The following is a 26,223-nucleotide window of genomic DNA, read 5'->3' as shown; positions in this document are numbered from 1 at the left end:
AGTGTGTATTATCCTAATTGCGTACACAACTCTAATTTCTACGCTTCAAATTGGTTGGCATTACTATATGATATCCATAATTTCCAGAAAACACTTTAATATTTTCAGAGGTACTTTTCTTTGGGGAGCTGAGAGTGGCGGGGGCACTTGAAGCATGGAAGTTCCATTGTGCACTTGAAGCTCATGTCCATCCAAGGGTGTGAGTGGCACTGGAGTGATTCAGTGTGCCCCCTAGTGTAAGAAACTAAGAGCACAGGCTGGACCTCACCAGACCCTGTTCTTGCACAGGCATTGTCGGCCCCAGGGGAAGCAAAGTCGCAGACTAGTCTTCCCTCAGGGATCTTCGCGTGGCTGGAAGGACAAGGTGTGGTGGAAGTTCGAAGGGGTGGGATTGGGGGTGGACCGGTGGTGATTATAAAGGGGCTAGGGTGGGAGGTTCTGGCCTCTTTCCCAGCACCTCGCACCACCAGGATAGGGAGATAAGGTAGTTTTGTTTAATTGAGCGTTAGTGAGGAGTGGGTAGGTTCATGAGCAAGAAGCTCTTTGAGGCAGGGGACAGTCTTGAGATCCAGTGGTTTATAGGGGCGCCTACTGTGAGTGATGGCCGGCGTTGATTCCGACGAGGTGCGCAAAGCACTGCGCATCCTTGGAAGGGAGGGCCGGGTGGATCTACTCCGTCCCTGCATATTGGCAGAGGTGTGGGTCGGCATGGTCCAGCCCATACAGTCCGCATCTGCGGGCGTAGCTGCGGCGATTGCGGCGTGTCTCGATGAGCCTCTGACAGCAGAGAGACCCCCCTGGGCCCAGAGGGCAGGGCACTTACAGAGGGGAGCGCGGGGCAGGAGGCAGAGCCTGCCCACATGCCTGACAGGCGCTGCAGTAACAGGTGAGGGGGAGGAGGAGGGGGGCGGGTTGCAGCGCGAGTAAGATGTAGTGTCTGTGGGAAGCGCTGACAATGGGGAAGAGAGGGGGCTGAGGAGGATGCCAGCATGCTGTTGGACCGGACTACTAGTTTCAAAACGGCTACAGGGGACAGGAAACAGGAAACAGGACAGGCCCCAGCAAAAAAGAAGGCGAAGACAGCAGGGCTGTAGGGGGGAATCCCAGGTGGAACCTTCGTGCTCTAGGGAACAGGGCAAAGGATTGGCTGAGCTAGGGGATGGGGGGGACGAATTGCCCCATAGTTTGCCACAGTGGGCTGGGCTCTCCTTAGAGGACAGGATCAAGGAGCAGAGGTGACTGATCCAGGAGACAGAGAATAGGTGGGCTGCATGGGACTGGGCGGGCTGGGGGGACACGGAGGGGGAAGTGGGGAGGGGGATCAGGAGGGGGGGCCGAGTTTGCTTCGGGACACAAAATTGTCGAGGGGTCAGTGGGTATGGGTCCCTGTCGAACGGCAGGTAGGTGGCTTTGCGCACCTATTGTGATAGAGACGCTGTGCCACTCGGAAAACTGTACCAATGTGCACACACTTCTCCACTTTCACTTTATCAGTATCAAGACATGTTGGTTTCAGAAGTTCCCCAGTTGTGATCCTTGGCAAATCCCTTTGTCTCCTTGCACCTCATCTGCATATTTGTATTGGGAGTGACAAAAAGTGATTGAGGTCACAGTACGTGCTAAACAATGTTTAAGACTTCACATATTAGCAGACACAACTGCATGTGCAGGAAGGAATTTATTGGACATGAGTCACTGGTTTCTAAATCTCCAGCTACATTTGTGTTCTTGTTTTGACAGTTCTAGTGTTTTTAGTTTCCTCATTTTCTTTTGTGTTACATAGAATATCTAGGAGATCAAAAGGTTGGAGAGACGAACTTGCATTTAACACTTTGGTTTAGGCTTTCAAGGTTGTCATTTGCCACCAGGGCAGAAGGAATTCATATTGAGCTAGATGTTTGTTTTTGCCTTTGATGGAGGTTACAAATATTTGAAGTCCTACATTCTCAACTCCCATGTGGGTTAGTATAGATTTATATTCTGATGATCAAATTTGGAATAAAAGCAAGAAAAGAAAACTTTATGGCCTACTGATATCATTGATTGAAACTGTTATTATATACATTTTGTTATGGTGTGCTGAACCATTGTGGTGTATTGTAAAAAAGTGCCTTAGGGCATTTAGTTTGGAAGCCTAGGGGTATATGGCTTCAGGTTTCTGGCACCCTCAAATATAACCTGACCGGAAGAGAGTGGTTGTAGTGCAGTCATTCTATTGCCCTATACCCTTGTCGTAGCATTGAGAGTTGCAAATTAAGCTTTTTTTTGTTTTTTATTGTGATAGGATCCTGATGAAAATTTGTGTGCTCTTACAGGCGTCTCACTTATAACAGCTATGCTCTGCACTCAATGATTGATTCTTAAGGTGATCATTGGATAAATATTAGAAACCCAGAAGACCCACTGACAGTTTTACCATACAACTTTACCAGCCTGCTGCTTATTTCAGCCCATACATTAACAAGGATGTGCAATGATCACTACAGAGAGGAATGTGACGATGGCTTTCTCAAATAAAGAGGTGGTAGCCGCAAGTCTTCAAAATCAAGGAAACGTTTGAGGTCGTTGTTCAGTGGGGCACACGACTTCAAAATCTGGCACTAACCTCAAAGATCAGGGAGCAATTGTAACTTTTCAAGGGGGTCATTCAGTAGTTATTCGTTCAGTAGTCTAGAAGGATGATCAGATGTGTGATCTGGATTTAAGTAAAAGCGCCAGTATTGAAATTATATACCGGAAGGGAGAATGTATTTTCTATGATGAATAAGCAGTGGATGCTTCAATTCCTTTTTGTTATATCTGGTATAGGAAAGCCCTCAGTGAAATGTCAAGTTTATGAAGTTTGCTCACCTGTTAATTTGAATATCTACACGGCATGGACAGACCTAAAAAACACAAAAGGAACATTTAAATTATTGGTAAAATAGTTTGTTGAATCATTAGAAACTCCCTAGGCTTTAATTGGGATACTCTGTTCTTCTACTTTTAAAAGGTATTGGGACATGACATCCCTCAAATCTCAAAGATTTTCTGAAATGTATTTTCAGCCAAACCCAAGTGTGGCAGGTTGAAGAAACTTGTTTTATGATGAAACATGCCCTAAGGAAATTCCATTATTCAGGCAGAATTGTAGGGAATCAATTGTTGATATTGTTTGGGAGTGCCCTGCACTTGACGTTCCAATGTCTAAACTAGTTAGTTTTGCATGAATTTGAGAGGATTTCAAATGCTATAGGATATGTTTTAGATATTACAGAAACGTTTCACAATCTAAATGCTGGAGTTATCATTTTTGATGGACGGATTTACAATATTAGAATGTGACTTTGCACTGTAATCATCTGTGAATGGGAGACAGCCATGACATCGCAGGCTTTACACCGCGCTGCCATCACAACGCAAGTTGTTACAACGACTTGCGCTGGATGGTGCTAGATACTAAGGAATAGTACATTTACTATTCCAACACCTTCCCTACTGTTGCGTAGGCTGGAGTTGGAATAGTAAATCATACTATTCCAAAATCCAGCGCCTACAGCGCAAGTCGTTGTAATGACTTGCGTTGTAATGGATGCGTCGTAATGGCAGCGCGGTGTAAAAGCCCGCGTTGTCATGACGTACATCCCTGTGAATACAGTACAGTTAAAATTTGTTTAGAAAATCTAACCATCAATTATTGGAAAGCTAACAAAAATAATGATTTTAAAGTCTGCATGGAATCACAGATGCCTCTTTAACTTTCTTGTAGAAGAGAGTATGTGATCACTGCGAATCAGTGTGTAATGGTTGTGTTTAATGGATGTCATTGGATCCTAAAAATTGTGTTAATCTTTTAAGTGTGATTATAGAGTAAAATCAATTCAAGTTTTCAAACTGTTTGAGCTCTTTCTGCTTTAACATGAATCTGGTACTGTATATGTGTTCTTAAGGTGTAACCCAGGAGTCATGAATATCTGTGTGCAGGCTGAAGAATATGTATATTTTGCCATAAAATTTGTGAATTTCCTTTCCAGGCCTTACAGTCGGCGTGCCTTGAAGGAGGGGGACATCATGATGGGCACTCAAGTTGCCAGGTAATTCTTAATTTATTGAAAAGTAACAGTAGGCACAATACTGTTCAGTGTAGGCATGGAACCTTCACAGCGAGACACATTAGTCCACCAACAATACATCCAAAAAGTCTATTTTCTGCAATTTTTAAAGATGTTAGTGTGAAAATTGTGCCTAGGCTGAACAACAAATTACCGAAGTAGCCACTAGAAGTCATAGATGTGGAAATGAAATAAATATATCCTCATTCCATGCAAATTGTCAAAGCATGTTCAACAGGAATTCATTTTTAAAATGTTACTAGTAGTAACTTACCTTTGTGAATACCAAAAAGTAGTAAAATTAGATTTAAGCTGTAAACTTAGACTTAAATCTAAGTTTATTACTTTGGTATTCACAAACGTAAGTTACTACTAATAACTTTACTACTAGCAATTTCACTAGTAGGAACTTTACTACTAGTACGTTCACTAGTAGTAAAGTTACTTGTAGTAACTTACCTTTGTGAATACCAAAAAAGTAGTAAGCTTACACTCACGTCTAAGTTTACCTTTGTGAATTGGGCCATTCAAACCTCATAAAAGGTTCAATGTGATGCTAAGGGCCTTATTAATACTTTGGCGGTCCTCCTGTAGGACTGCCACTGCTGCGCCAAACAGGAGGACTGCCAATCCTGTGGTGCACCCACCCACCGGATTCAGAGTTGAATCCAGGGCGGGCAGTGCTGCAGCGGTCTCACATTGGTGGTTTGTTAGGCTAATAAGAGCCTAACATGCAGACCACAAGCATGAAAGCACCAACTGCACATTCCTGCACGGTGTGGCATGCACCATGTTCTGCATACCAGACCTTGCTGGAACATCGGTGCAATTGGAGGGGGCACAGCATGTGTACACAGACCCATGTCAGGGGCCCCCATACCTGCATCTCTGCCACCCTATTCAAGGCAGGCTCTCCGCAATGAAAAGGGCGATGGAGAGGCAAGTATTATTATGCTCAGCGGTGCCTGCATCAGCACCGCCAGCATATTACTTCCCCTGTCTTCACCCCACCAGTGTGGGATCCTTGATCCCAGCGGAGAGGTGGTCCTGTGGTGGCGGTCCGACAGCCACACTCGAAATACTGGGAGCGGTCCTGCATTGGTGGCGGTGGTCAGACCACCACCACAAATACGGTGGTCCTGAGGACTGCCGTTCTCGTCATTATTCAGAAAGGGGGTGGTGATGGACAGAGGATCTGAGTTAAACAGAACACTCATACCCAGTCAAAAGATCAGGGCTTGATCCATCACCGTTTTTTAGCTCACTGCACCATCCCAGTTCAGAACCTGGCTACATGCAAATTAGTCTGTCCCTGGCCCAGTGCATCATGGGAACAGGGCAGACGAAACTACCAAGCCAATTCTTTACTGGAAAGGAAACAAGCTTCCGGGGACCGGTTTCTGGCATTGCAGCCGTCTTCGGCCCGGCTTGCTTGAATCCTGATGGTGCAGTGAGCAAGGGACTCACATCGGAGCATACCCTGCCACTCCTATAGTGGCCAAAACGATTCAGAAAGGGGGTGGTGATGGACAGACCATCTGAGTTAAACAGAACACTCATACCCAGTCAAAAGATCAGGGCTTTATCCATCACCGTTTTTTAGCTCACTGCACCATCCCAGTTCAGAACCTGGCTACATGCAAATTAGTCTGTCCCTGGCCCAGTGCATCATGGGAACAGGGCAGACCAAACTACCAAGCCAATTCTTTACTGGAAAGGAAACAAGCTTCCGGGGACACCCCCTTTCTGAATCGTTTTGGCCACTATAGGAGTGGCAGGGTATGCTCAGACATGAGTCCCTTGCTCACTGCACCATCAGGATTCAAGCAAGCCGGGCCGAAGACGGCTGCAATGCCAGAAACCGGTCCCCGGAAGTCTAGGTTGTGCGTAAGTGTCATCAAACGTGGTCTGGAAATGTAAGTCAAATAAGTATTTGGGTGGAGTGCAAACAATTCTGTACTGAGGCCAGGTACCATGAAGTGAATGTTGCTGTTTGCTGTCTGGGAATTATGAAAGAATGGCCAGATCCAAAGTTGTAACATCTCGAGCAAATTGATGGTAATACTTATATGTACTCCATGGCTCAACTATGGGTTGATATTTAGAAACAGTATAATATTACGAAGGTCTCAATTATGTAATTTGGTGGGAATATGGTTTCTTAAGTGATAGTACTATACTGTTTATATTTGTGATGGCCACATCTAATTCCTCATCTTTTGAAATTCCTTGGCAACGGACTGGATCTGGATATGTTTTCATCAATTGGTCCTCTGAGCTGATAGGTGGTGCCAAAGAAGTCTACATCAGACTTATCCTGCCTCTTGAATTGATAGTGCAAAGCCATATGTAGGCGCCACCCATGTGTGCTGCTGACATCCGTTCCTTTTATTTCCACAGCCAGTGACACGAATCTGGAACTCCATTCCCAAATTTTTGTCAGCACTTTTCCCTGCCTCCAAAACATTTTTCTTGACCGTGTATGTCTCCCTCAAAGACCACACAAATATATGTTAAAGACCTGCACAGTGTCTCCCATGGGTTTCTCAGGTTCAAGTCTAATTCGAAGTCCTGTGATAAAAGCTCACTGATGCATCTAGCAAGGTCATTCTTTCTCGATCTTAGTCCCTCCCGGTCCAGAACACCATCCTAAGGTAAGGCCAAAGTTAAGGTTGAAAGACCAGTCTTGACACAAGCACTGACGTCATCTTCCCATTGCTACCACTCCTGGGAAAGATTGTGCAGTTGACACTCCAAGGGCCCAGCTCCCCACCCGTATTCCTACTCTGATCCCATCCTGCAGTTAAAGTTGATGCCCTCGAAATTTCCTGCTCTCTATTCCACTCCGCAGTAGGTACAGGCCTTTAATGAGGCAATGCTGCAACAATTTCAGACAATCCTTGGCCCCTTTTGAGTGCCTTTGGGCCCCATGGATCTTCCAGGACCCCCAGTAGGACCTCCACTGGGGGAACCTGCCCCGGCTCTCTCTGATCCCTATTAGGCTTCTGATTGGATCCCTTCAACCCAGTTGTGCTCTACTCCTTTGCCAAAGGCCCACTGATTTCAGTTGATATGGTGTACCACGACTCCAGAGGTGCTGGTTCGTATTCTGACTCCGTCTGTCATGAAGACGGAGCTGTGTTTGGCTAGACCATGGTCAATGCTTCATTATGTGATCACTAAGACACCAATGTTATTGTGGGAAGGATCTCTGGCTGAGCCTTTGCCTCAACACCAGTATTTCCATGAGCTTGAGGTCGTTTGCATCAGAGCTACAAGGCCTTGACATGTTCTGGATGGCAAGGATGATGAGGAGGAAGAGGCTGGTAACATGTCAACTCTCACTATTCTAATTCTGATCTATATTTAGACCGTCTGAACATTAGTAGCCTTGGGACCTCAACAGAGATGGAAGTGGGTTCCCCATTGCAGCACCCACTGAGGAAAGCCTCTTTAGTGGTGGTTGTCCATAGAGCCACAGCGGTGTGGGAACTATAGTTTCCAGGTGTGGAAAACAAAGCAAACTTATGGAAATCTTGCAACTAGACCCACCAACTTAAGAACCTTTTCTGCCCTTCGGTGAAGCTCTGCCAGACGCCTTGACAGTGGCATGGTGGAACCCATGTTTGGCGCCCCAATAAGGCTCCCCATTACTAAATGCTGTAGACCTGCTCCAGGGGATCTGGCCTTTTTTGGTCTCCCCAAAGACAGCACATGCGCTCTTGCTGCAAGATCTACTGTACTTTTAAAAATATGTAAAAAGGGCTTCGAGCCCCACCCATTACTTATGATTGGTTGGCTTCCTCGTCACTCTCCATGCTTTGATTTTCATCCGTCAGGGATGTTTTCATTTTGTGAACCGTTCCAGACAGCTTTGGGAAGATGTTGGTTTCACATCTTTAGATTCAACTCACATATCACGGCATTTTCTGCAGCACACATTGTTCCAGTATTTGAGATACATTATTGACGCAGCAAAGCGTCATCTTCAGTGAGCTAGAGTTCCTGTGGTGCAAGCTACCAAGCGAGCTGTATTATCGGACATACCGGAACGCGTAATTGTACCGCCATTCCCGATTTGGGAATGTAATTTTGGGAAGACACATAGAAATAGTAGAGAAACAAGGGGGTCTGTTGGAGAACAGGGAGGGGGTAGAAACAAGGAAATTGGTTGACTGGACGCCACTATAAAAACTAGTCATTTATTTTGCATCCTCTTTTAATTTTGGTACTTCTTTTTTTCAGCAAAATGCAATATTTTTTGGGGAAGTTTGACACTCCAAGATCCACGCCGGTGCTTCTATGGGAAAAAGGAATAAGAAATGTGTCCAAATATTTGAATGTATGACATTGTTCTGCATTCTGTCCATCACCTGTTGTTTTTGCAAATATTTGGTACTGGTACACCACCTGGTGGTCGGAATTGAGACTGCAGTCGACTGTAAAGTCAGTTGTAATGACTGTACTGTTTATGGAAATTCACAAAAAGACATTTTTAAATAAAAATATCTGCCACAGGCAAGACCTATAGGCTTTTTCAATGCTTGTTGACAAAGGATCCCATACCAGAGAGCCTTGTAATTCAGGCTTTGGCCAACAAGGTGACCCCAAATGACTTCTCTACTGCCTCACTTAACAGAATCCAAACCCAATGACATGCTTGGTAAAATAGTTTTCTTCTCTACTGCATTGAGGTGTCAGAACGCTGTTTGCTTTTTTTTTTTTTTTTTTTTTAATTGTTGCGTCAAGACATATATATATATATAGGCAAGAGTATTCATTCGTCAGTGCAGCTTCAACATTCAGCCGCGACCAACCGTTAGTGCAACTTTTACATTTTTATGTGTAACTTTCAACTGTTAGGTCAAGAGATTGGACTTTCAGCAACATTTGACAAATACAACATCTTACTCAGTTGTAGCAGTCTAGCGGTTATGGCCTCTCAATCCACAGTTCGTATATCCATTATTCATGCCAGGAGAGCACGGGAATTCTAGAAGCCTTCCCCGTCATTACGCATCCCCATCCACCCTTCTATCCCTAATCCACTTCATCCTCCTCCCCCGCACTATCTAAATCTTCCTCTTCCGGCAGTGGCTCACACAGATCCCCCCCTATATGTGTTCCAAGGCGACCATATCTTATTCCATTTTCGTGGGTTAGCTCGGTGCTGATACACCGCCCTCTCTACCATCATGAGCATATCCATGTTTTTGCACCACTGCGTGAAGGTCGGTGCATCCGAAGCCCCCCATTTTTGCGCTATGTCCCGCTTCGCCAACATCACTCCGATTATCACCCATTGCCGTCCGTGCGATGTCAAGTTGGACGGACCCCAAACATTCAACAAACACACTCTAGGGTCAGGTGTAAAGGAGATTCGCAAAGTCTGGGCAATAGTGCGTGTTACACGCCTCCAGAAATCTACCATGCTGGGGCAGGACCACAGTGTATGGAATAGTGTGCCTTCTTCTCCGCAGTTTCTTAAGCAGTAAGGGTGGTCTGCCCTCTGAATTTTATGCAGAGTGGTGCGTGTGTAGTACACTCGGTGTAGTATTTTAAATTGCACTAGCCGAAATCTTGCTGAGATACCAGCCTCTCTAGGTGACGCCATTGCTGCATTCCAGTTTGCCTCGTCTAGTTCACCTATCTCGCCCTCCCATTTCTCTTTCAGCGCCTGCAGTGGGTCGGGTAGATTGTTTATCAGTTTGCGATAGGTGAGGGAAGTGGCGCTGGCTTCCATGTAATCTGTGAGTAGGCGGTCCTCTAGCGGAGCAGATTCCGGGACCTTAGTACCTGGCGCAATTGCCGCCATTAACGCATGTCTAATCTGTACGTAGCGGTATGTCTCAGTAATGCCCAGATCATAATGTTCTCTCAGGGTCTCAAATGGAATCACCCCATCCTTCGTCCATAGATCCCCAACAGTGGATATCCCGATGTTATCCCATTGGGCAAACCCCTTACTATTCCTAAGGGTACCCAGGGCTTTGGAGTCCTACAAGGGTGTAAGCTGAGTAATTACCCCCTTCCACTTCAGTCGTGTCTGAGCTTTATGCCATAGCGTCACCGTGTGTTTAGTAGGGCCGATAAATTTTGTCGTCAATCCCTTGTTGTATAGCGGGGCCAGAAGGGTGTTAGTACCTAGTTGCCGCCTGTCTGCTAAATACGCCGGGTCATCCTGTGGTGCATGCATCCACTGGTTTATCACCTTGAGGTGCGCCGCCCAGTAGTATAGTTCCAGGTTTGGGAGTGCTATTCCCCCACTATACCAGTCCCTAATTAAGCATGGGCGTAAAATCCGCTCCGATCGCGGATTTTTCGGATTTTCGGCAAATTCGCAATCCGCGAACGCTCGCGAATTTGTCAAATCCGTGAATCCGCTCGCGGCGGATTTTTTGCTTGGTTGCGGCGCGCGGCGTGGTGCACGGCGTTCACTTTCCGTCATTTAGCGTTTGCCGAGTTGTTTTTCTTTGCGAGTGACGCGCCATTTTAGATCTTGCTGCGTGTTCCCGCGGGAGTTTGGCGCCCGCGAATACGTAATCGCGGCTTGCCACCTTGCACAGCACACCTCGCGAGAGTTCGCAATTGCGAACACGTCGTTGCGGCGGAAAGGAACAATCTCGCACTTGCGAAATAGAGATTTTGCAATTTCGCACAAGAAAATCACCAGCAAACAGGATAAACCTTCAGAAAATTATGATTTTTATCAGAATCACTCCTCAGGTTGACATTTGCATGGCCTTTTTTTTTTTGCAAGGAGTCCATTTTGGGGGGGGGGAGGAAGGAAGTGCCCCACAGTCTCCAACTTCCTGTTCCTGTCCAGCAGGCTCCTCCCAGTGCTTTGTCCATCTCCTGGTCACTTTCATTTGGATCTGGAGCTGGAAGGATTACTTTTTGTGGGTGCTGCTGGATATTTGGATTTGAGGCCTTTTTGACTGTCTTTGGATCACTTTTGGATTAGAAATCAACTTTCACAAGTAAGTTTGTTTGGGGCATTACAGTTGCTGCAAGTAAAATTTTGGAACTTTTTCAGAACATTAAATAAATTATATTGTGGGTAGCCACAGTATCCAGTAGGACCAGGGTTGGTTAGGGGTGCATGATACAACTGTTTTGTTGAATTTAAACACCATTGAGGCCATGGATGGGCTGGGATTGTGCTGATTTTGTTTTTTGTCGTTTTTTTGGGCCTGCTGGTGGGGCCCTTTGCCCAGGGGTGGTGAGTGTTGCATGGGCCTAGTCTTTCTGTGGGGTGTCTTCTTGAATTTCAACATAATTGAGGCCATGGATGGGCTGGGATTGTGCTTATTTTATTGTTTTTTGTCGTTTTTGGGGGGGCTGCTGGTGTGGCCTTTTGCCCAGGGGTGGTGGTGCATGGACTGAGTGTGCCTGTGGTGTGGTCTCACTCTCTTTAATGTAAACATCATGGATGGCATTGGATTGTGGTGATTTCTGGCTGTTTTTCTGTTTTTTGGGGGTGTACTGTTGATGTGGACTGGCCATGTGGGTGGCGGTGGTGGCCATCTTGAGTGCTGGCTGGTACAGGCAACATGTGCTTGGGGTGTAAGGGGCCATTTTGAGGAGAGGCAGTGTCTGAGGCCTGCACTTATTTTGCCTACTTTTCATCCATTATGCCCAGGGGTAGTGAGTGTTGCATGGGCCTAGTGTTTCTGAGGGGTGTCTTCTTGAATTTAAACACCATTGAGGCCATGGATGGGCTGGGATTGTGCTGATTTTATTGTTTTTTGTCGTTTTTTTGGGCCTGCTGGTGGGGCCCTTTGCCCAGGGGTGGTGAGTGTTGCATGGGCCTAGTGTTTCTGAGGGGTGTCTTCTTGAATTTAAACACCATTGAGGCCATGGATGGGCTGGGATTGTGCTTATTTTATTGTTTTTTGTCGTTTTTGGGGGGCTGCTGGTGTGGCCTTTTGCCCAGGGGTGGTGGTGCATGGACTGAGTGTGCCTGTGGTGTGGTCTCACTCTCTTTAATGTAAACATCATGGATGGCATTGGATTGTGGTGATTTCTGGCTGTTTTTCTGTTTTTTGGGGGTGTACTGTTGATGTGGACTGGCCATGTGGGTGGTGGTGGTGGCCATCTTGAGTGCTGGCTGGTACAGGCAACATGTGCTTGGGGTGTAAGGGGCCATTTTGAAGAGAGGCAGTGTCTGAGGCATGCACTTATTTTGCCTACTTTTCATCCATTATGCCCAGGGGTAGTGAGTGTTGCATACTTGCATGTCCCTAGTCTTTCTGTGGGGTGTCTTCAATGTAAACATCATGGATGGCATGGGATTGTGCTCATTTTTCTGTGTTTTGTCGATTTTTTGGGGTGTATAACTGAACTGATGTTCCTCTGTCTTCCATTGCTTTTAGGTGCACAAGAAGACTCAAGAGAACCACCAGTGCCAGGAAGAAGTCCTGCAGCGGTGTGTGTGTGCAGCATAACGTCACGCGACGTCACGTCTGGACACAGAACCCTCTGCAACTCGTGCAACTGCTGCCTGCTGACCTGCTCTGAAGAAGATGGCCCCAAAAAAAGTAACCCGTAGCTCCTCTAGCAAGAAAGGTGCCAGTAAGGAGCAGAAGAAGCAAGTTACCAAGGACACTGGTGTGCCGCCCGCCCCTTTTTTTGGGAGTAAAAAAAAAAGTATGCCTGCAGCAGCAGCAGCGGGATCTGCTGGGGACCAAGCTGGCAGCAGCACCCCCGCTCCATTGGGCTCAGTGCCACCACCACCACCACGCCAACTTAAGTCCAAGCCCTTGAGTGCTGCTGAGGCAGCCAGTATAGTTCTTCAATCACCATCGACCAGTGATGTTGGCTCATCGCAAGAAAGCAGCAGCAATGTCCCTCAATCAACACAGGTTGTTGTAGCTCATCTGACTAGTGTTGAACAACCACAGCCGCAACAACAATCACATGTGCAAGTACAAGCCCAAGTACATGTGGAAGGAGAGGCAGCGCAAGGAGATGCGCAAGCAGAGGTGCATGGAGGGTCACAAGTGCCAACAATAGTTGTTCCTCCCGAAGTAGGGGCACATCAGGAAATCGACAATCAAGGCGAGGTATCATTTGAGGAAGCCACTCCTCCTGATGATCCTTCATTGTCTTCCACACCCCTAGCAAGGAAGAGATCAAGGGTGGTGTCTACATCCTCTTCAAGCACACCTCCTTCTGATGATACGGATCAAACTTGGGAACCAGCACCACAGCCGTCTGAGAGTGAGGCACACCATGATCCAACAAAGGTAGTTAAGCGTAAAAGGAAGCTCGTCCAAAGTCTCAGAGTTATGGAGTGTGATGAGGCTCAACAAGAAGTGGCGGATACTGCTGCTGATGAAGACTCTGCCAACGACGACCCAGTCATCATAAAGGTCACTGCAGCCCCAGCGGGCATGCAGCAAACAGACATTTTGACCCTAGCCCGAAGAGCTGCTGAGCGTGATGATGATGTTGTCGATGAGGAGGCAGTGGAAACACCACAATCATTGGAGTTAAGTAGTACACCAACTCGTCCCGCTTCCATATTTCTTTCTGGCAAGAAGAGACCTCCGTCAACCTCGACCTTAATTAGTGGCGGTGAAAGTGCAAAACGTACAAAAGTTGGGCAATCCAGATCCTCCACTTCATCTGGCATTAGCTTCATGACCACCACCACCAGTATCGCCGCCTCCTCCAGGTCCCACAGACACTTCAAGTCCCCAGTTTGGGACTTCTTTACTGTTTGTCCCAAAAATCCAAAGTTTGCCATTTGTACCCTTTGTAAGCTTGCAGTTAGTCGTGGTAAGTCAGGTACCAACTATGGTACCGGCGGTCAGAGAGGTCATCTTGAGAGAAAGCACACTGTCAAATGGTTTGCGCACCTAGATGCGATCAAGAAAGGCCAAATTCAAGGAAACGTTGATGTTTCATCTGATGATGACGAGCAGGAAGAAGACGTGTCAAACACTTCCCTTACACCCAGTACCCCTGTCAGCAGCACACCCAATGTGAGGCACACTAAGAGTGTTGGAGCGAGTGAGACACCAAAGCACAAAAGTTCACCAGCGAGCAAAATTGGGTCAACGAAGTCATTATCAGCCCGTAAATGCTTGGTCCAGGGCAACATTAGAACAATGCTTACTTCAGACGTGCCATATGAACGCAACCACCCACTGACGCGTCTGTATAACACTAAGCTGGCTAAAATGCTAGCTGTGGACCTTCTCCCTTTTTCTTTTGTAGAAGCGGTAGGTTTTCTTGAATTAGTGGCAACGCTCTGCCCTAAATGGAAGGTTCCGAGCCGGTTCTATTTTGCCAGAGTTGCGGTTCCAGCACTACATGAAGATGTGCTGGAGGCGATTGGGGCAGTTTTGCAGAAGAGTGCTGTTCACACAATACATCTGACAACAGACATGTGGACCAGTGGCGCAGGCGCTGATTACATGTGCATCACTGCACACTGGGTCTCTTTTTCAGGTGTTAAAGCAAAGCTAAACGCAGGTGTTGACCCGGACAAAGTTTTCAAAGCTGCTCGGAAACATGCAACACTAGCCATGTTTGGCTTGGAGAAAAGTCACACAGCAGAAAACCTTTTGGAAGAGTTTAACAAAAAGGTCTTGAAAATGCTATCCCCCCTAAAACGCAAGATTGGTTATGTTTCCACGGATAATGGCGCCAATGTAGTTAAGGCCATGTTGAAGGGTGACCATTTTAGAGTGCCATGTTTGGCGCACTGTATCAACCTGGTAGTTCAAAAATTCTTGAGTGATAAACGGAGTCCAACGTTCGAGGTAATGGCCACCTGCCGCAAAATGTGCAACCATTTCAGCCATTCTTTTAAGGCCCGGAAGCATCTGCGGAGACTGCTACTTCAACGTGGAATGCCAGTGAAAGCACTCATCCAGGAGGCGGCAACACGTTGGAACTCAACCTTCTACATGCTTGAGCGTCTGTATGAGCAGTATACGGTACTCGATCACTATTTCTTCAGAGGCTACATCTCAGAAGGAGGACATGCGGATGGGTGCGGCGCAATGGGACATAGTTAAAAGCCTGACAGACATGCTTCGTCCTTTTGAGTTCTTCACGCGTGCAGTCAGCCAGGAGGACTGTAATTTGGGAAAAGCTATCCCATTGTTGTGCATGCTGGAGCACCAACTGATGGCGGTGTCTTCTGAGTTTGAAAAAGATGAAAAAAAAAAAGACCATTTTATTTTGTCTGAGAAATTATTAGAGCGCCTACGTGGTGATGAACGTCTTAAAATGATCAACTCAGAACAGCATTACATTTGTGCTACTATTCTGGATCCACGCTACAAAAAGGCGCTGGCAGGCGAAGCATTCTTTCCTTTTGCTGATGCAGATGTTCAAAAGTACAAACATTGGTTAGCCTGGTCAGCCAAGAGGTTTGAAAAAGAACGGCAGGTTATTGAAGGAGAAGCCAGTACATCAGCATCCGCATCAGCAGGCCATCCCCAGTCACAAGAATCCACTTCTGCACCTGTGGCTGGGGCACAAGTGACCTCTCAGCCGTTAAAGACACCGGCAACTGGATCATCTGCACCACACACAACAGTAACAGTGGCTGCTGTAGAGGATTGGCTAAGTTTGCTTGGGTATGGTTCTCGAAAAAATGTCACAGCCACAGCAAAAAGTAAGCAAAGTGAAGGAACCGTTGATGACCTTGAGTCGATGGTGCAGGACTATCTGAATGACTCAACAGAGGTCTTTCTTAATGATGAGCCATTGCAGTATTGGCATGGCAAAAAACAATTGTGGCCACAGCTCTCCAACCTGGCTATAAACTATTTGTCTTGCCCACTCGCAAGTGTGTCTTCTGAACGTGTTTTCAGTGCTGCTGGTGGCATTGTAACTCCCAAACGGAGCCGCCTCTCGCCCAAAAATGTGGAGCGGCTGACAATGATCAAGATGAATCAGCACCTCATACCACCAGATTACAAAGTACGAGAAAGCACGCCGCATGAAGACGAGGAGGACGGCAACGTAGATGAGGGGATTTGTTCTCTGTTCGGTGGCACTGACCTCATCCAGCCTGAATTCGCAGAGTATGATGACGAAATCTTGTTCTTATTCCCTGACACCGAGCCCTGAAAATGAGACAATCAATCAAGAACTTTCTTTTTCGTCCTTATTCACTTTTATTCCTGTGTGCTTTGTGTCTCTCTTTCTTTGTTTTGCACAGTTAATTTAATTCAAACTTTAATCACCTAATCCCAAAAACAAGACCATCATCAGAACTGTCTTCACTTGTTTGCTTATTGATTTGAAGGTGCCGCAGTCTACATTCCTCAGGTTCACAAGTTCTGAAGAACATGCTCCTCTATCCTCCTCCTCCAGACTGCGATTTCCCTCAAAGCAGAGTGCTGGATTACGCCCAATGAAGAAAGACTCAGCACTTGTGGGGGTGTTGTACTTCTTTGCGGGTGAGTTGACGGATTTGGGCCCATTGCTGTGAAGCTCTAATAATGGACAAAAGTGTTTTGGACCAAATATGAGGTGGAAATTTCTTGCCGTTTTTGCTGACTTGCTTGCCTTTGAGGTGCTCTTTGGCGGGGTTCCGGGTGTTTGTGGGTAATTTTTGGTGTCTGGGAGCACTGCTGCGACAGTCTAATCTTGATTGCATTTGCTTTTCAGGAAATCCGTGGTGGAAAACAGGAGTTATGATGATTGATGATGATGATGACCTAGCTGCACAGCGCCGCGTTTGGACCGAAGGCCGAGAGATATTGTAAGTATGAGATTTAGCTTTTTCGCTGTTTGGGGGTGTTGTCGGGTGGTTTTTTCCGGGTGGGTTGGCGGGTCTTGCCTGGGGCATTCCTGGGAAGGTCTAATACCGGATAGAAGTGTTTTGGACAAAATCCTGAAGGAAACACCAGTTTTGGCACTTTTTGTAAGTTAGGGTTCGTTAGGGTTAGCCCTAGCAGCAGGATTGCATGTGTTTCGGGGGGTTCTATTGCAGCGCAGTTCTGGTGTTGTAGAGCACTGTTGGAGCGATGCTGGCTATGGATACTTTTGCTTGCTTGCAAGTGGTTTGAATACAATCCACGGTCTGTATTTGGGCCTACTGTTACTTTCAAAGTACGTTTTGTAACCATTTTTCTGCTAGGCATCGTTTTTGGAGATCTGATTGGGGTTCTTCTACATTTTTGCGACTGGCTTTAGTAAGGGTCTTGGTGGGAGCATTGCTGGGAAGGTCAAATTTTGTTCTAAAACACAGTTTACAGTACACCTACCTTGAGGGGAAAGATCCGCTATAATATTTTGGCCATACTTATTTATCCTTAAAAAGGTGACTCAGACAGAGCACGCAATTTCAAAAATATTGTACTGTCTATTAGGGAAATCAAAGTGTCACTTTTTGAACCACACAGCGTACATACCTTTTATTTATTTATCAGTGGTATTGTAATAGCACTTCCTGTTTTCCGTTCAATAATTACAGGCCGGGTTTCAGTCAACATCCGCCAGGCAGGCAGTGGACAGGGTGTCTTCTGTCAGTGGTCACCAACATTGATGGACGAAACGTCAGCTGGAATGGAGGAGTGCCACCAATAAGAGGAATTGTTTGCTGCATGCAACTTACTTACCAAATTCAACAGGACAACTCCAACAACGTACGCAATACAGATACAGTATCCATTGTTTTATTCTATGAGTGTGACTGCATGTGCTTAGCTTTAGTTTGTAACCAAAGATTGTCTTTATCTTCAATTATTGTTTGTCCATGCTCTGCTTTTTTTTCTTCTCTCAACAAAACCTACCCAAAAAGAAACCCCCATTCCCATCCATTTTACAAACCCTAACCCTCTTCCCCCGGGCTGTGTTGTTTTGCTTGATGTCTGACTAAAATGACATCAATAATTCCACACACTTGCTGGGGAGGATAAGGTCATAGCAACAGGCTGGTGAAGGAATACGAGGATATCTTCTAGACTTACTCCGCTTCAGTACTATATCTTCTAGTAGTAGTAGCCAATGTCAAATAAATTCAACGCAAGTACTAGTTATACTTGCAAGCAAATACTTTACCATTTGTTAGGCTACATTATGGCACTGTTCTGTCTGTCACCTGCTATATTCTCGATCGTACCGTAACTGTTGTAATGCTACAGTAAGGACAAACAAGGTTTCGTTTTCTTTTTTTCCATAGGCATGCAACTGCCACTGTGTCACACCACTAGTACCACCGCAATGAGGAAATGTCACCCGCCCAGGATTGACAACGTTAATCCCCATTTCACGTGGAGCCAGCCCTGGGCCTAGCCCTAATTTCTAACACAAATTACAGGTAAGATAAGCGTTTGGTGGGAGGTAGTATAATGGAGTATTATTTCGGAGTAGACAAGAGATTGACGGTTGTACTACTAAAGTCCTACGACTGTTCAGGAAAACAAAGTTACTGTTACACCCCCGCCCCCCACCCACCAGACTGAAAAGCAGTAAAAAACAGGTATGGTCAGATAAAGTTTAAAAATATATTTATGTAGCCCTAACAAAATAATCTCCCTAACCCCAACGATTGTCTTTGAAACGTCCCAAAACGATCCCAACTCCCAAATCCCACCCCCCAAAAGTCTATAAAAAAAGGGCAAGGGACACTCCACTACTGGAGGGTGCTGGTGCTGGTGCATTTTGCGGCATGGGCATCATACTCCTTGCGGAGGGTGGCAAGCTCGGAGCGGAGGCCCTTAACCAAGTTCTTATACTTCAGGACCTCCTGCTCCAGGTTGGACATTCGGACTGGTAGGCGGCGTTGGCGTTCCTTGCAGCTCCTGTGGGGGGCAGCTGGTATTTCTGTTGCTTGGCGGTGGCGGTTGTCTTTGTTAGCCCGGCTCGGTCCCGCTGGCTTAGTCACGGAGGAGGATGCAGCGGTCCCAGTCGAGGATGTTGTTGTTGCCCCGCTCGACTGCGTGTCCTCCTCCCCCTCCAGGGCCACCAGCCGCCGATATTCGGCGACAGTGGCCTCCAGCCTGCGTTGCCGGGCCATTCTAGCCTGCTCCCTCCGTGTTGTTGATTTGGAAGGAGCAACTATATGAAGAAAGAAAGACATAGTCTGTAACCAATGCTCCTTAGCATTAATAACACAAAGTGATTGAGCCGAAAGTTGGGTCACAGTACAAGTAGCAAATTGAAAGCACAGTACATAACTATTGAGGACAGTATCTATGTAACCTCCCACTTCTGCATCCTTGCTCTAACATTAGTGGTAGTTTAATGAACAAATTCTACGACCACTATGGACTTCCATTACAGTCGACTATGACAGTACACCAGTCTTATTATTCTTCTTCTCTCTTGTTTAGGGAAATTGGTACGTTATCTTATGCAAGCCGGCAGAATGACATGGACAGCACAGTGAACTTGCACCCGAGAAAAAAAGTTGCACACCATGATGAGTGAGACAGACTTGCGTTACTGTACCAGTCCAGTACATGCAGGTGGTGAAGCTATTACTTTTCTATTACGGGTGGCACTGAGAATACTCTGTTACAAGGGCTACTGCTTAATTAATTTACCTTTCACCCTACAGTGCAAATGAGTACTAGAAAAGGAAAATGAAGAAGCTAACTAATTTGATTATCTATCACTTCACATGGGACGTATTTGATGACATATGGGATGACTTTAGGTGCTTTGCTTAATATTGAGTGAACAGTGATACACCCACACATGAATGACGTACTACAAGTAAATTAAAGTTATTAAGAGAGGTACGGAGTGTCCACCGTAATAACCAGATATATGCTGTGATTGCAGACGCAATACAAAGTACTGCTACTATTCATGGTAGTATTGGACACATTTACAATTTCTTTTCCTTGCCTTCCCTGCACTGGAACGGACGTGCGGGTGCGGTGGTACATGCTCTTCAAGGTAACACTTAGTTCATCTGGCGACCATCTACTCTCTCTAGATACACATGTGCTATGTAAGAGTCAGAGAATACCATGCTCCAGGCATCCATTCAGTCAAAGTATACGCACACATACAGTTTCTGTTTCACCCACCCAGGCTGCTGTCCTTCCACCCATCCTTGCTTCATCATTGACCCAGCCATGCACCATACCATATTCTTTCCTTCCCAGCCACCTCGGGGGCCAAGCAAACACATATCGTTCTTCTTTGCCAGCCATCATACAAGTTCGCGTCCCACTTACTTACACCCTTCTTTCGCTTTTCGTTCATCCCATCCATCACGTTCGTCTAAGAACTTATTGGGATTCTTCTCACCAAAAACTTCACAGCTAAGTCGAAGTACATTTCGAGGAGGCTACTACCTGGTTGATTTGTAATACACCCGTGCAGAAAGCACACTATGCAGTCTTCAATCTCAATAAGTAAGGAATATATAGCTTACCTGTTTCCGCCACCACCGTTTGAACCCCCACAGGACCGTCCGCCGGCTCTTGCACCGCCTCCTCCCCAGAGTCCTCCGAGTCCTCGCCCAACACAGCCACCTCCGCGCTGGCCCCGTCACCAGATGTTACACCTACAAAGTACATTTAAGAATGTTAGAATACACCACTCACTACTATATAATATTTGGTCTAGGAGAAATGTTAAAAAAACTGAATACAGTGTAATAATTTGTGACTGTCTACTCCATAGTAAAAATGTCCCATTTTCCAGGGAAGGCTGTTGTCTTGCTGCACTTTTATGCACAACTGATGAATGCTTGCTTTTGATTTTTAACACGCACCACTTTTTCTCCTAACAGACAGAAGCTTGACTCCTAAGAACACGACCAGGATCAAGTTCAAACCAGGTGAGAGCTCGGCTCGACCACAAGAAATGTGTCCAATTAATCCTCAGCACTAACCACTTTTCCGTTTTCAGTTAAATAGTTTTATGACAAAGTAGATTTTAATAAATGTGTTTACTTTTAATAAAGCTTTTAAACTTCAATAGACTCTGTGGTTTTTGTTCCTCCAGACTAGAGTGGATGAGCTAAAGGTTTTGGAATTTTTGCAAGCATGAGTGCCTCTGACACTTCTTGACTGTGCTGTGACTCCGTACTCTCTTGTCCTGCGTACGATAATCTAGAGATCATTGGGGATCAATAATCGGTGACTTCGGGAGCTGAATGACTCTGCCACACTATCTAGTCAGTAAGGAGACAGTGCATAGAGCTATTGCTGAATAGAATGGGAGTCCAATGGAATTGCCAAATGTCCAATCTTAGTTAGCTACACAGACAGACTAATAAGAATAGTCTAGTAATACCACAGGGAGTCATATTCGAGGCAGGATAAGAATTTATATCCAGTCTACAAGAAGATCAAAGACGATTTAGAAAAAATCGAATGAGGAACGCTAGGAAAAAATAGGTACTCTTTATTAAAATATAAACTTACTGGGGCCAGCAAAGGAGCCCTCGCCTGCCCGATCCTGGCCTGCATCCTCAGCACCCTCCTCCTGTGTCCTCTTGCCCTTGGGGGGAGCTGATGTACAACATGAAAGAAAGAAAGACCAGAAAACATGGATGAGATTTGTCAACCAAATCAAACATTTCAAAAGAACAATAACAAAATATTTTGGAGAAATAGCAAATAGATAGACAACTATTCCACGGGATCTATCTCATGTGGTATACTACGTTATTCGTATTGTCTGATTTGCGGAACGTTGACTTAGAAAGTTCCTATGTAACTCAATAAACAGACTACTAAAGAGGTTTGCCTAGGCCTGGCACTGCAGGCAGCAGTCCGCAGCACGCGAAGTGACAGACAAAGTCCATCCTGCTTGCAGATCAGTGAATACTCAAACTATCAATCCACCCACCATCGCCACTATTTCTTCTTATAGCCATGTGTCTAAAGGAAGGACTGGACTTCAGTCTGTTGGGGCTGATTTAGAAGTCCCTTGCGGCTCATTTTCCTCCATTGTTGCGTGCCTTTTGTGACGCAGCGGCAGAACAAAAGACTCCCCATGGTGTTGGTGTGGCGTATATATTAAAAAAAAACACATATGGGCATATGGGCGATGCATCACGTTGTAAAGCCCTGTGTCATCAGGGGGCGTTCCGGCGCAAGGGAGGGCGTACCTGCGCAGGAACGAATCCTAAAAGTGGCTGAGGGAAATCTACAAGATGTCAATCAGTCACTTTTAGGACAATGATGCATGACTCAAACCCTGCGCGCTTGAAGCCGACGTACGGCTTGATGCAGCATTGGGGAGATAGGGTACCCCAGAGCATTGCTGGAGCTGCGCCATCGTTGGCACGCAACTCCAGCAATGCGCTGCCTTTACGGCACAGATGCGTAAGGCTTCTGTGACGTTTTGGGCCAATGGGTGGTGGTGGCATGGCACACAATTACTGCCGCATCCCTGCTACTTTGCAGGGATGCGCCGGTAATTGAAAATATGACCCTTAGTGTCTAGCATTACGCAGTTCTTATCTTTACACTACACTCATACATAATTTCTCAGGCCAATGAAATGCTTCTGAACACAACATACAAAACAAAGAAGCATAGTAGCAAGCAAGGCTACTGAGAAGGAGAGCAGTGCACCTGAAATGCATAGAAGATTTTGAAATATAATTTACCTCAATGTAATCGGCAGCATTATTGCTCTTGGTAAAGAACAAAGATTTGCAAATAACAGAGCCGGATAAAACAGAGTAGTAAATGAATAGCTACTACTACTCACCAAGCCCGGGGACCTCTACGCCGAGCGCGTCCAGCAAGTCCCGTTCCCGGTCCATGACATCGGTCCAGCGGTGGGTGGCCTGGTTATATGTGCGCCGGACCCCAGAGAGCTTATACATGGCCCGGCACACCTTCTCCCACCGCTTGCGGCGCTCCCGGATGCCATAGCCAGTCGCGATCTTGCCGCCTCCCAGGATCGTCTTGGGGAGGCGGCGCTGGACGTGGAAGATGAGTGCCGCCACTTCCTCCGCGCTGAAGATCTCCCGCGGCACCACTTGCTCCCCCCTCAAACGCCCGCACGGGAGCCGGGCACGGGGTGCGGGACCCTTCCCCTTCTCAGGGTGCTTCCCGGCTCCCTTTACCATGGTCTGGGCAGAAATACAGTTAAATGATAAACAAGAAATAGAATAGTGAAGAAGAAAAGAAAAGAGTTTAAAAAAAGTAGTTTAAAAGTAACTAAAAGCAGCAGAAAACACAAAAATATAGAGCTAGGAAAATAGAGGGATAGATAATAAGTAAAATTAGATCAAATAAACTTCAAACAAGCAAAGGATGGCAGAGATTGAGAGAGGATAGAGAAAGCATGCCCAGAACCATAGCAATGAATGAGAAACAAGATGGCCGCGCCCGTTCACGACCGCGTGGGTAAGTTCGCGCGAGATTTTCTTTGCGAGCACGTGCGAAATTGTACTAGCGAGCAGCACACTTTGCGAGATTACACATAGCGGCCGGAAACGGAATTACGTCACGCAAACAAGATGGCCGCGCCCGTGTACGACCGATAGGGTAACTTGGCAAACGTATAGCTAGAAGTGCCTCGCGAACACGCGCAAGATCACGCGAACATACACTTGGAAAAAAAAACAATTTTGTATTCGCACGCATTCGCGGCTTCCGAAATCGATCTCGCACGGATTCGCGCCCCAAAAAACGCGCGAAATTGCAGAAAAAACGATTTTAGCTAAACTGAAAGCAATGAGCAGGTGCAAAAGTTCAAACTTAACATTAGTAACATTCAAGGTAGTGCTTCCTGAGGGGCCCCTCCAGAGTTTGCAACTATTCTATGACCCTGCTATGACCCAAACAGCAGGCTCATAGAATTGCTACAAGTAGACCATAAAGGTCCTGTGAAAAAAAATTTCACTGCAACAAAAAGCAAATTACAGATAAGGAAGGAAGCAGGTGCCAGCCAGACTGGAAGTTTCAAAATTACTGACACATTAATGACCCACAAATTAATTGATGGCAGTTGAAGAAGGGCAGGTGTGCTTGCTTTTTTCAACCACCATAATCTACAGTGATAAATAAACCTAATGGGTGGCAGTGAGGATGTACCAGAGGGTGGCATGGGTGTCCCAGAGGGTGGCAGTGGTGAAACAGAGGGTGCTGTGAACCTGTGATGATAAACCAGACGTAGAAACAACATAGTCGCGGCCGTTGCGAGCCGAAAAGTAAGTTCGCAATTGCGAACTTGTCCCAAAATCGGCGCGAACGCGCGCCAACACAAAAAACGGGAAAATCCGCAAATCCGCGAGAGTTCGCGTATCTTCGCGGATTGCGAATCCGTAAATCCGCAATTTCGCGTACGCGAGATCCGCTAGATCCGCCCATGCTTATCCCTAATCAGTTTCACCTGCGCGACCCTGGCCGGCCGATTCCCCCACAATAGGCCTGTCAGTTGATTCGACACCTGTCGGAAGAACGACGATGGGACCATCGCCGGCGTGTTCTCCAAGACATATAGGAAACTGGGCAACGCCATCATCTTGAATAGCGCCGCTCTGCCTAGTAACGTCAATGGGAGGGTCTTCCAATGTTTTACATCCGTTTTCAATCTGTTGAGCAGCGGCTTTAGATTCAGATCCTCAAATGTCGTGTATGTTCGCGTAATTTGGATCCCTAAGTACCTGAAGGACGTGGTCTCTAATATTAAAGGGCAGCCCTCACCCAGGTTGGGGGGCGTACCATGCAGCATGTAAATCACTGATTTCGTCCAGTTAATTTTATAACCTGAAGCTATACCGTGTCTCTCACACAACGCCAGTAGCACTGGAATTCCCACTGCCAGGTCCGTCAGGTATATAAACATATCGTCGGCATAAAGGGACACTCTATCCTCCCAATTGTCTCCCCAGTCTATACCTCGCAGTAACCGGGTGGACCGGATGATAGTGGCCAATGGCTCCAGCACTAAGGCGAACAGGAGCGGTGAGAGCGGGCAGCCCTGTCTTGTACCCCGTGCTAGCGGGAATTCCCTTGAGATGTGGCCGTTTGCCGTCACTGTCGCCACCGGGTTGCTATACAATAGCTTGATCCACGCTATGAATCTTGGGCCGAAACCCATATGTGTTAGGACCGCTAAGAGGTAGCGCCATTCTACCAAATCAAATGCCATTTTGGCGTCGAGCGAGAGAACCGCTGCTGATTCTGTCAACAACCATCACACCATGCAATCGCCTGAGATTCATTGCCGTGCTCCTGTGCGGCATGAATCCCGATTTATCTGGATGTATTAGGTGTGTCAGATGAGGCAATAATCTACTGGCCAGTAGTTTCGCCAAGATCTTGCTTTCAGCGTTGAGGAGGGATATCTGGCGGTATGAGCCGCATTCTTCCGGCGGTTTGCCGGGTTTTGGGATTGCCACTATGGTGGCCGCACATTGGTCAGGCGGCAGTTGTCCCTGTCTCAGACTCTCTAAAAACATGTGGAGTAGGGGTCTAGAAAGCGTCTCTGACATGGTTTTGTACCACTCAACCGGTATCCCGTTAGGGCCCAGCGCTTTCCCCGAGTGTAGTGCTGCGATTGCCGACTGTAACTCCTCAGCGGTTAGGTCTGCTTCCAGCTCTTCCACAGCGTCTCGTGACAGGGTGCGGGTAGGCACTTCCACGAGAGCTGTCTCAGCCATCTCCTGTGTAATTTCCAATTCAGGGGAGTATACTTTTTGAAAATGGTCTGCCAATAGTTCAACTATCCGCGACGGACAAGTCTGTAGCGCACCCTCTGGGTCCTTCAACTGTAATATAGTCCTCTGTCCTCCCCGTTTCTTCTCTAACCAGGCTAGGAGCTTACTAGCTTTATCCCCGATATCGTATATCCTGTGTGCTGTAGCCGCTATATTCTCCATTACTCTACGGCGTAGAAGATCGGTATGACGCTGCTGACACAACCGTAGCGCATGCAGCGTGTCCCCCGATGGAGCAGCCACATGCTCCTCGTTAGCCTTAGCGAGATTGATTTCTAAATCAGTTAATTCCTGTTTCTGGGTGCGTTTGTATCTTGTTATAGTGGATATAGCCTGTCCTCTAAGGACCGTTTTGTAGGCTTCCCACAAGACAGAGGGGGACGACACCGAACCTACGTTCTCTGCCAGGTAGCACCTCGTCGCTGTTTTCAGCGCCTTGGCTACTTGTGGCACTTTAAGGTACCCCGGGTATATCGGGTAGATACGCTTCCGGGTCTGCTCAGGGCTGGAAAGGAC

General features: G+C 46.6%; 1 protein-coding gene across 3 annotated transcripts in view; it reads left to right on the top strand.

Annotated features, from left to right (window-relative positions):
• LOC144818802 (prostaglandin reductase 1-like) overlaps positions 1 to 26,223 on the top strand; it is a 330,315-nt gene that overhangs the window by 149,420 nt on the left and 154,672 nt on the right. For all 3 annotated transcript variants that reach the window (XM_078676574.1, XM_078676573.1, XM_078676572.1), the window contains exon 4: positions 4,014 to 4,073. In XM_078676574.1, the coding sequence (XP_078532700.1) occupies positions 4,014 to 4,073 (60 nt within the window). The remainder of the gene's footprint in view (positions 1 to 4,013; positions 4,074 to 26,223) is intronic.

The sequence above is a fragment of the Lissotriton helveticus genome, chromosome 2_1 (genome assembly GCF_964261635.1).
Source record: "Lissotriton helveticus chromosome 2_1, aLisHel1.1, whole genome shotgun sequence".
Classification (NCBI taxonomy): Eukaryota; Metazoa; Chordata; class Amphibia; order Caudata; family Salamandridae; genus Lissotriton; species Lissotriton helveticus.
The sequence above is the reverse complement of the archived record's forward strand: the minus strand, read 5'-3'. Positions and strand labels throughout refer to the sequence as shown.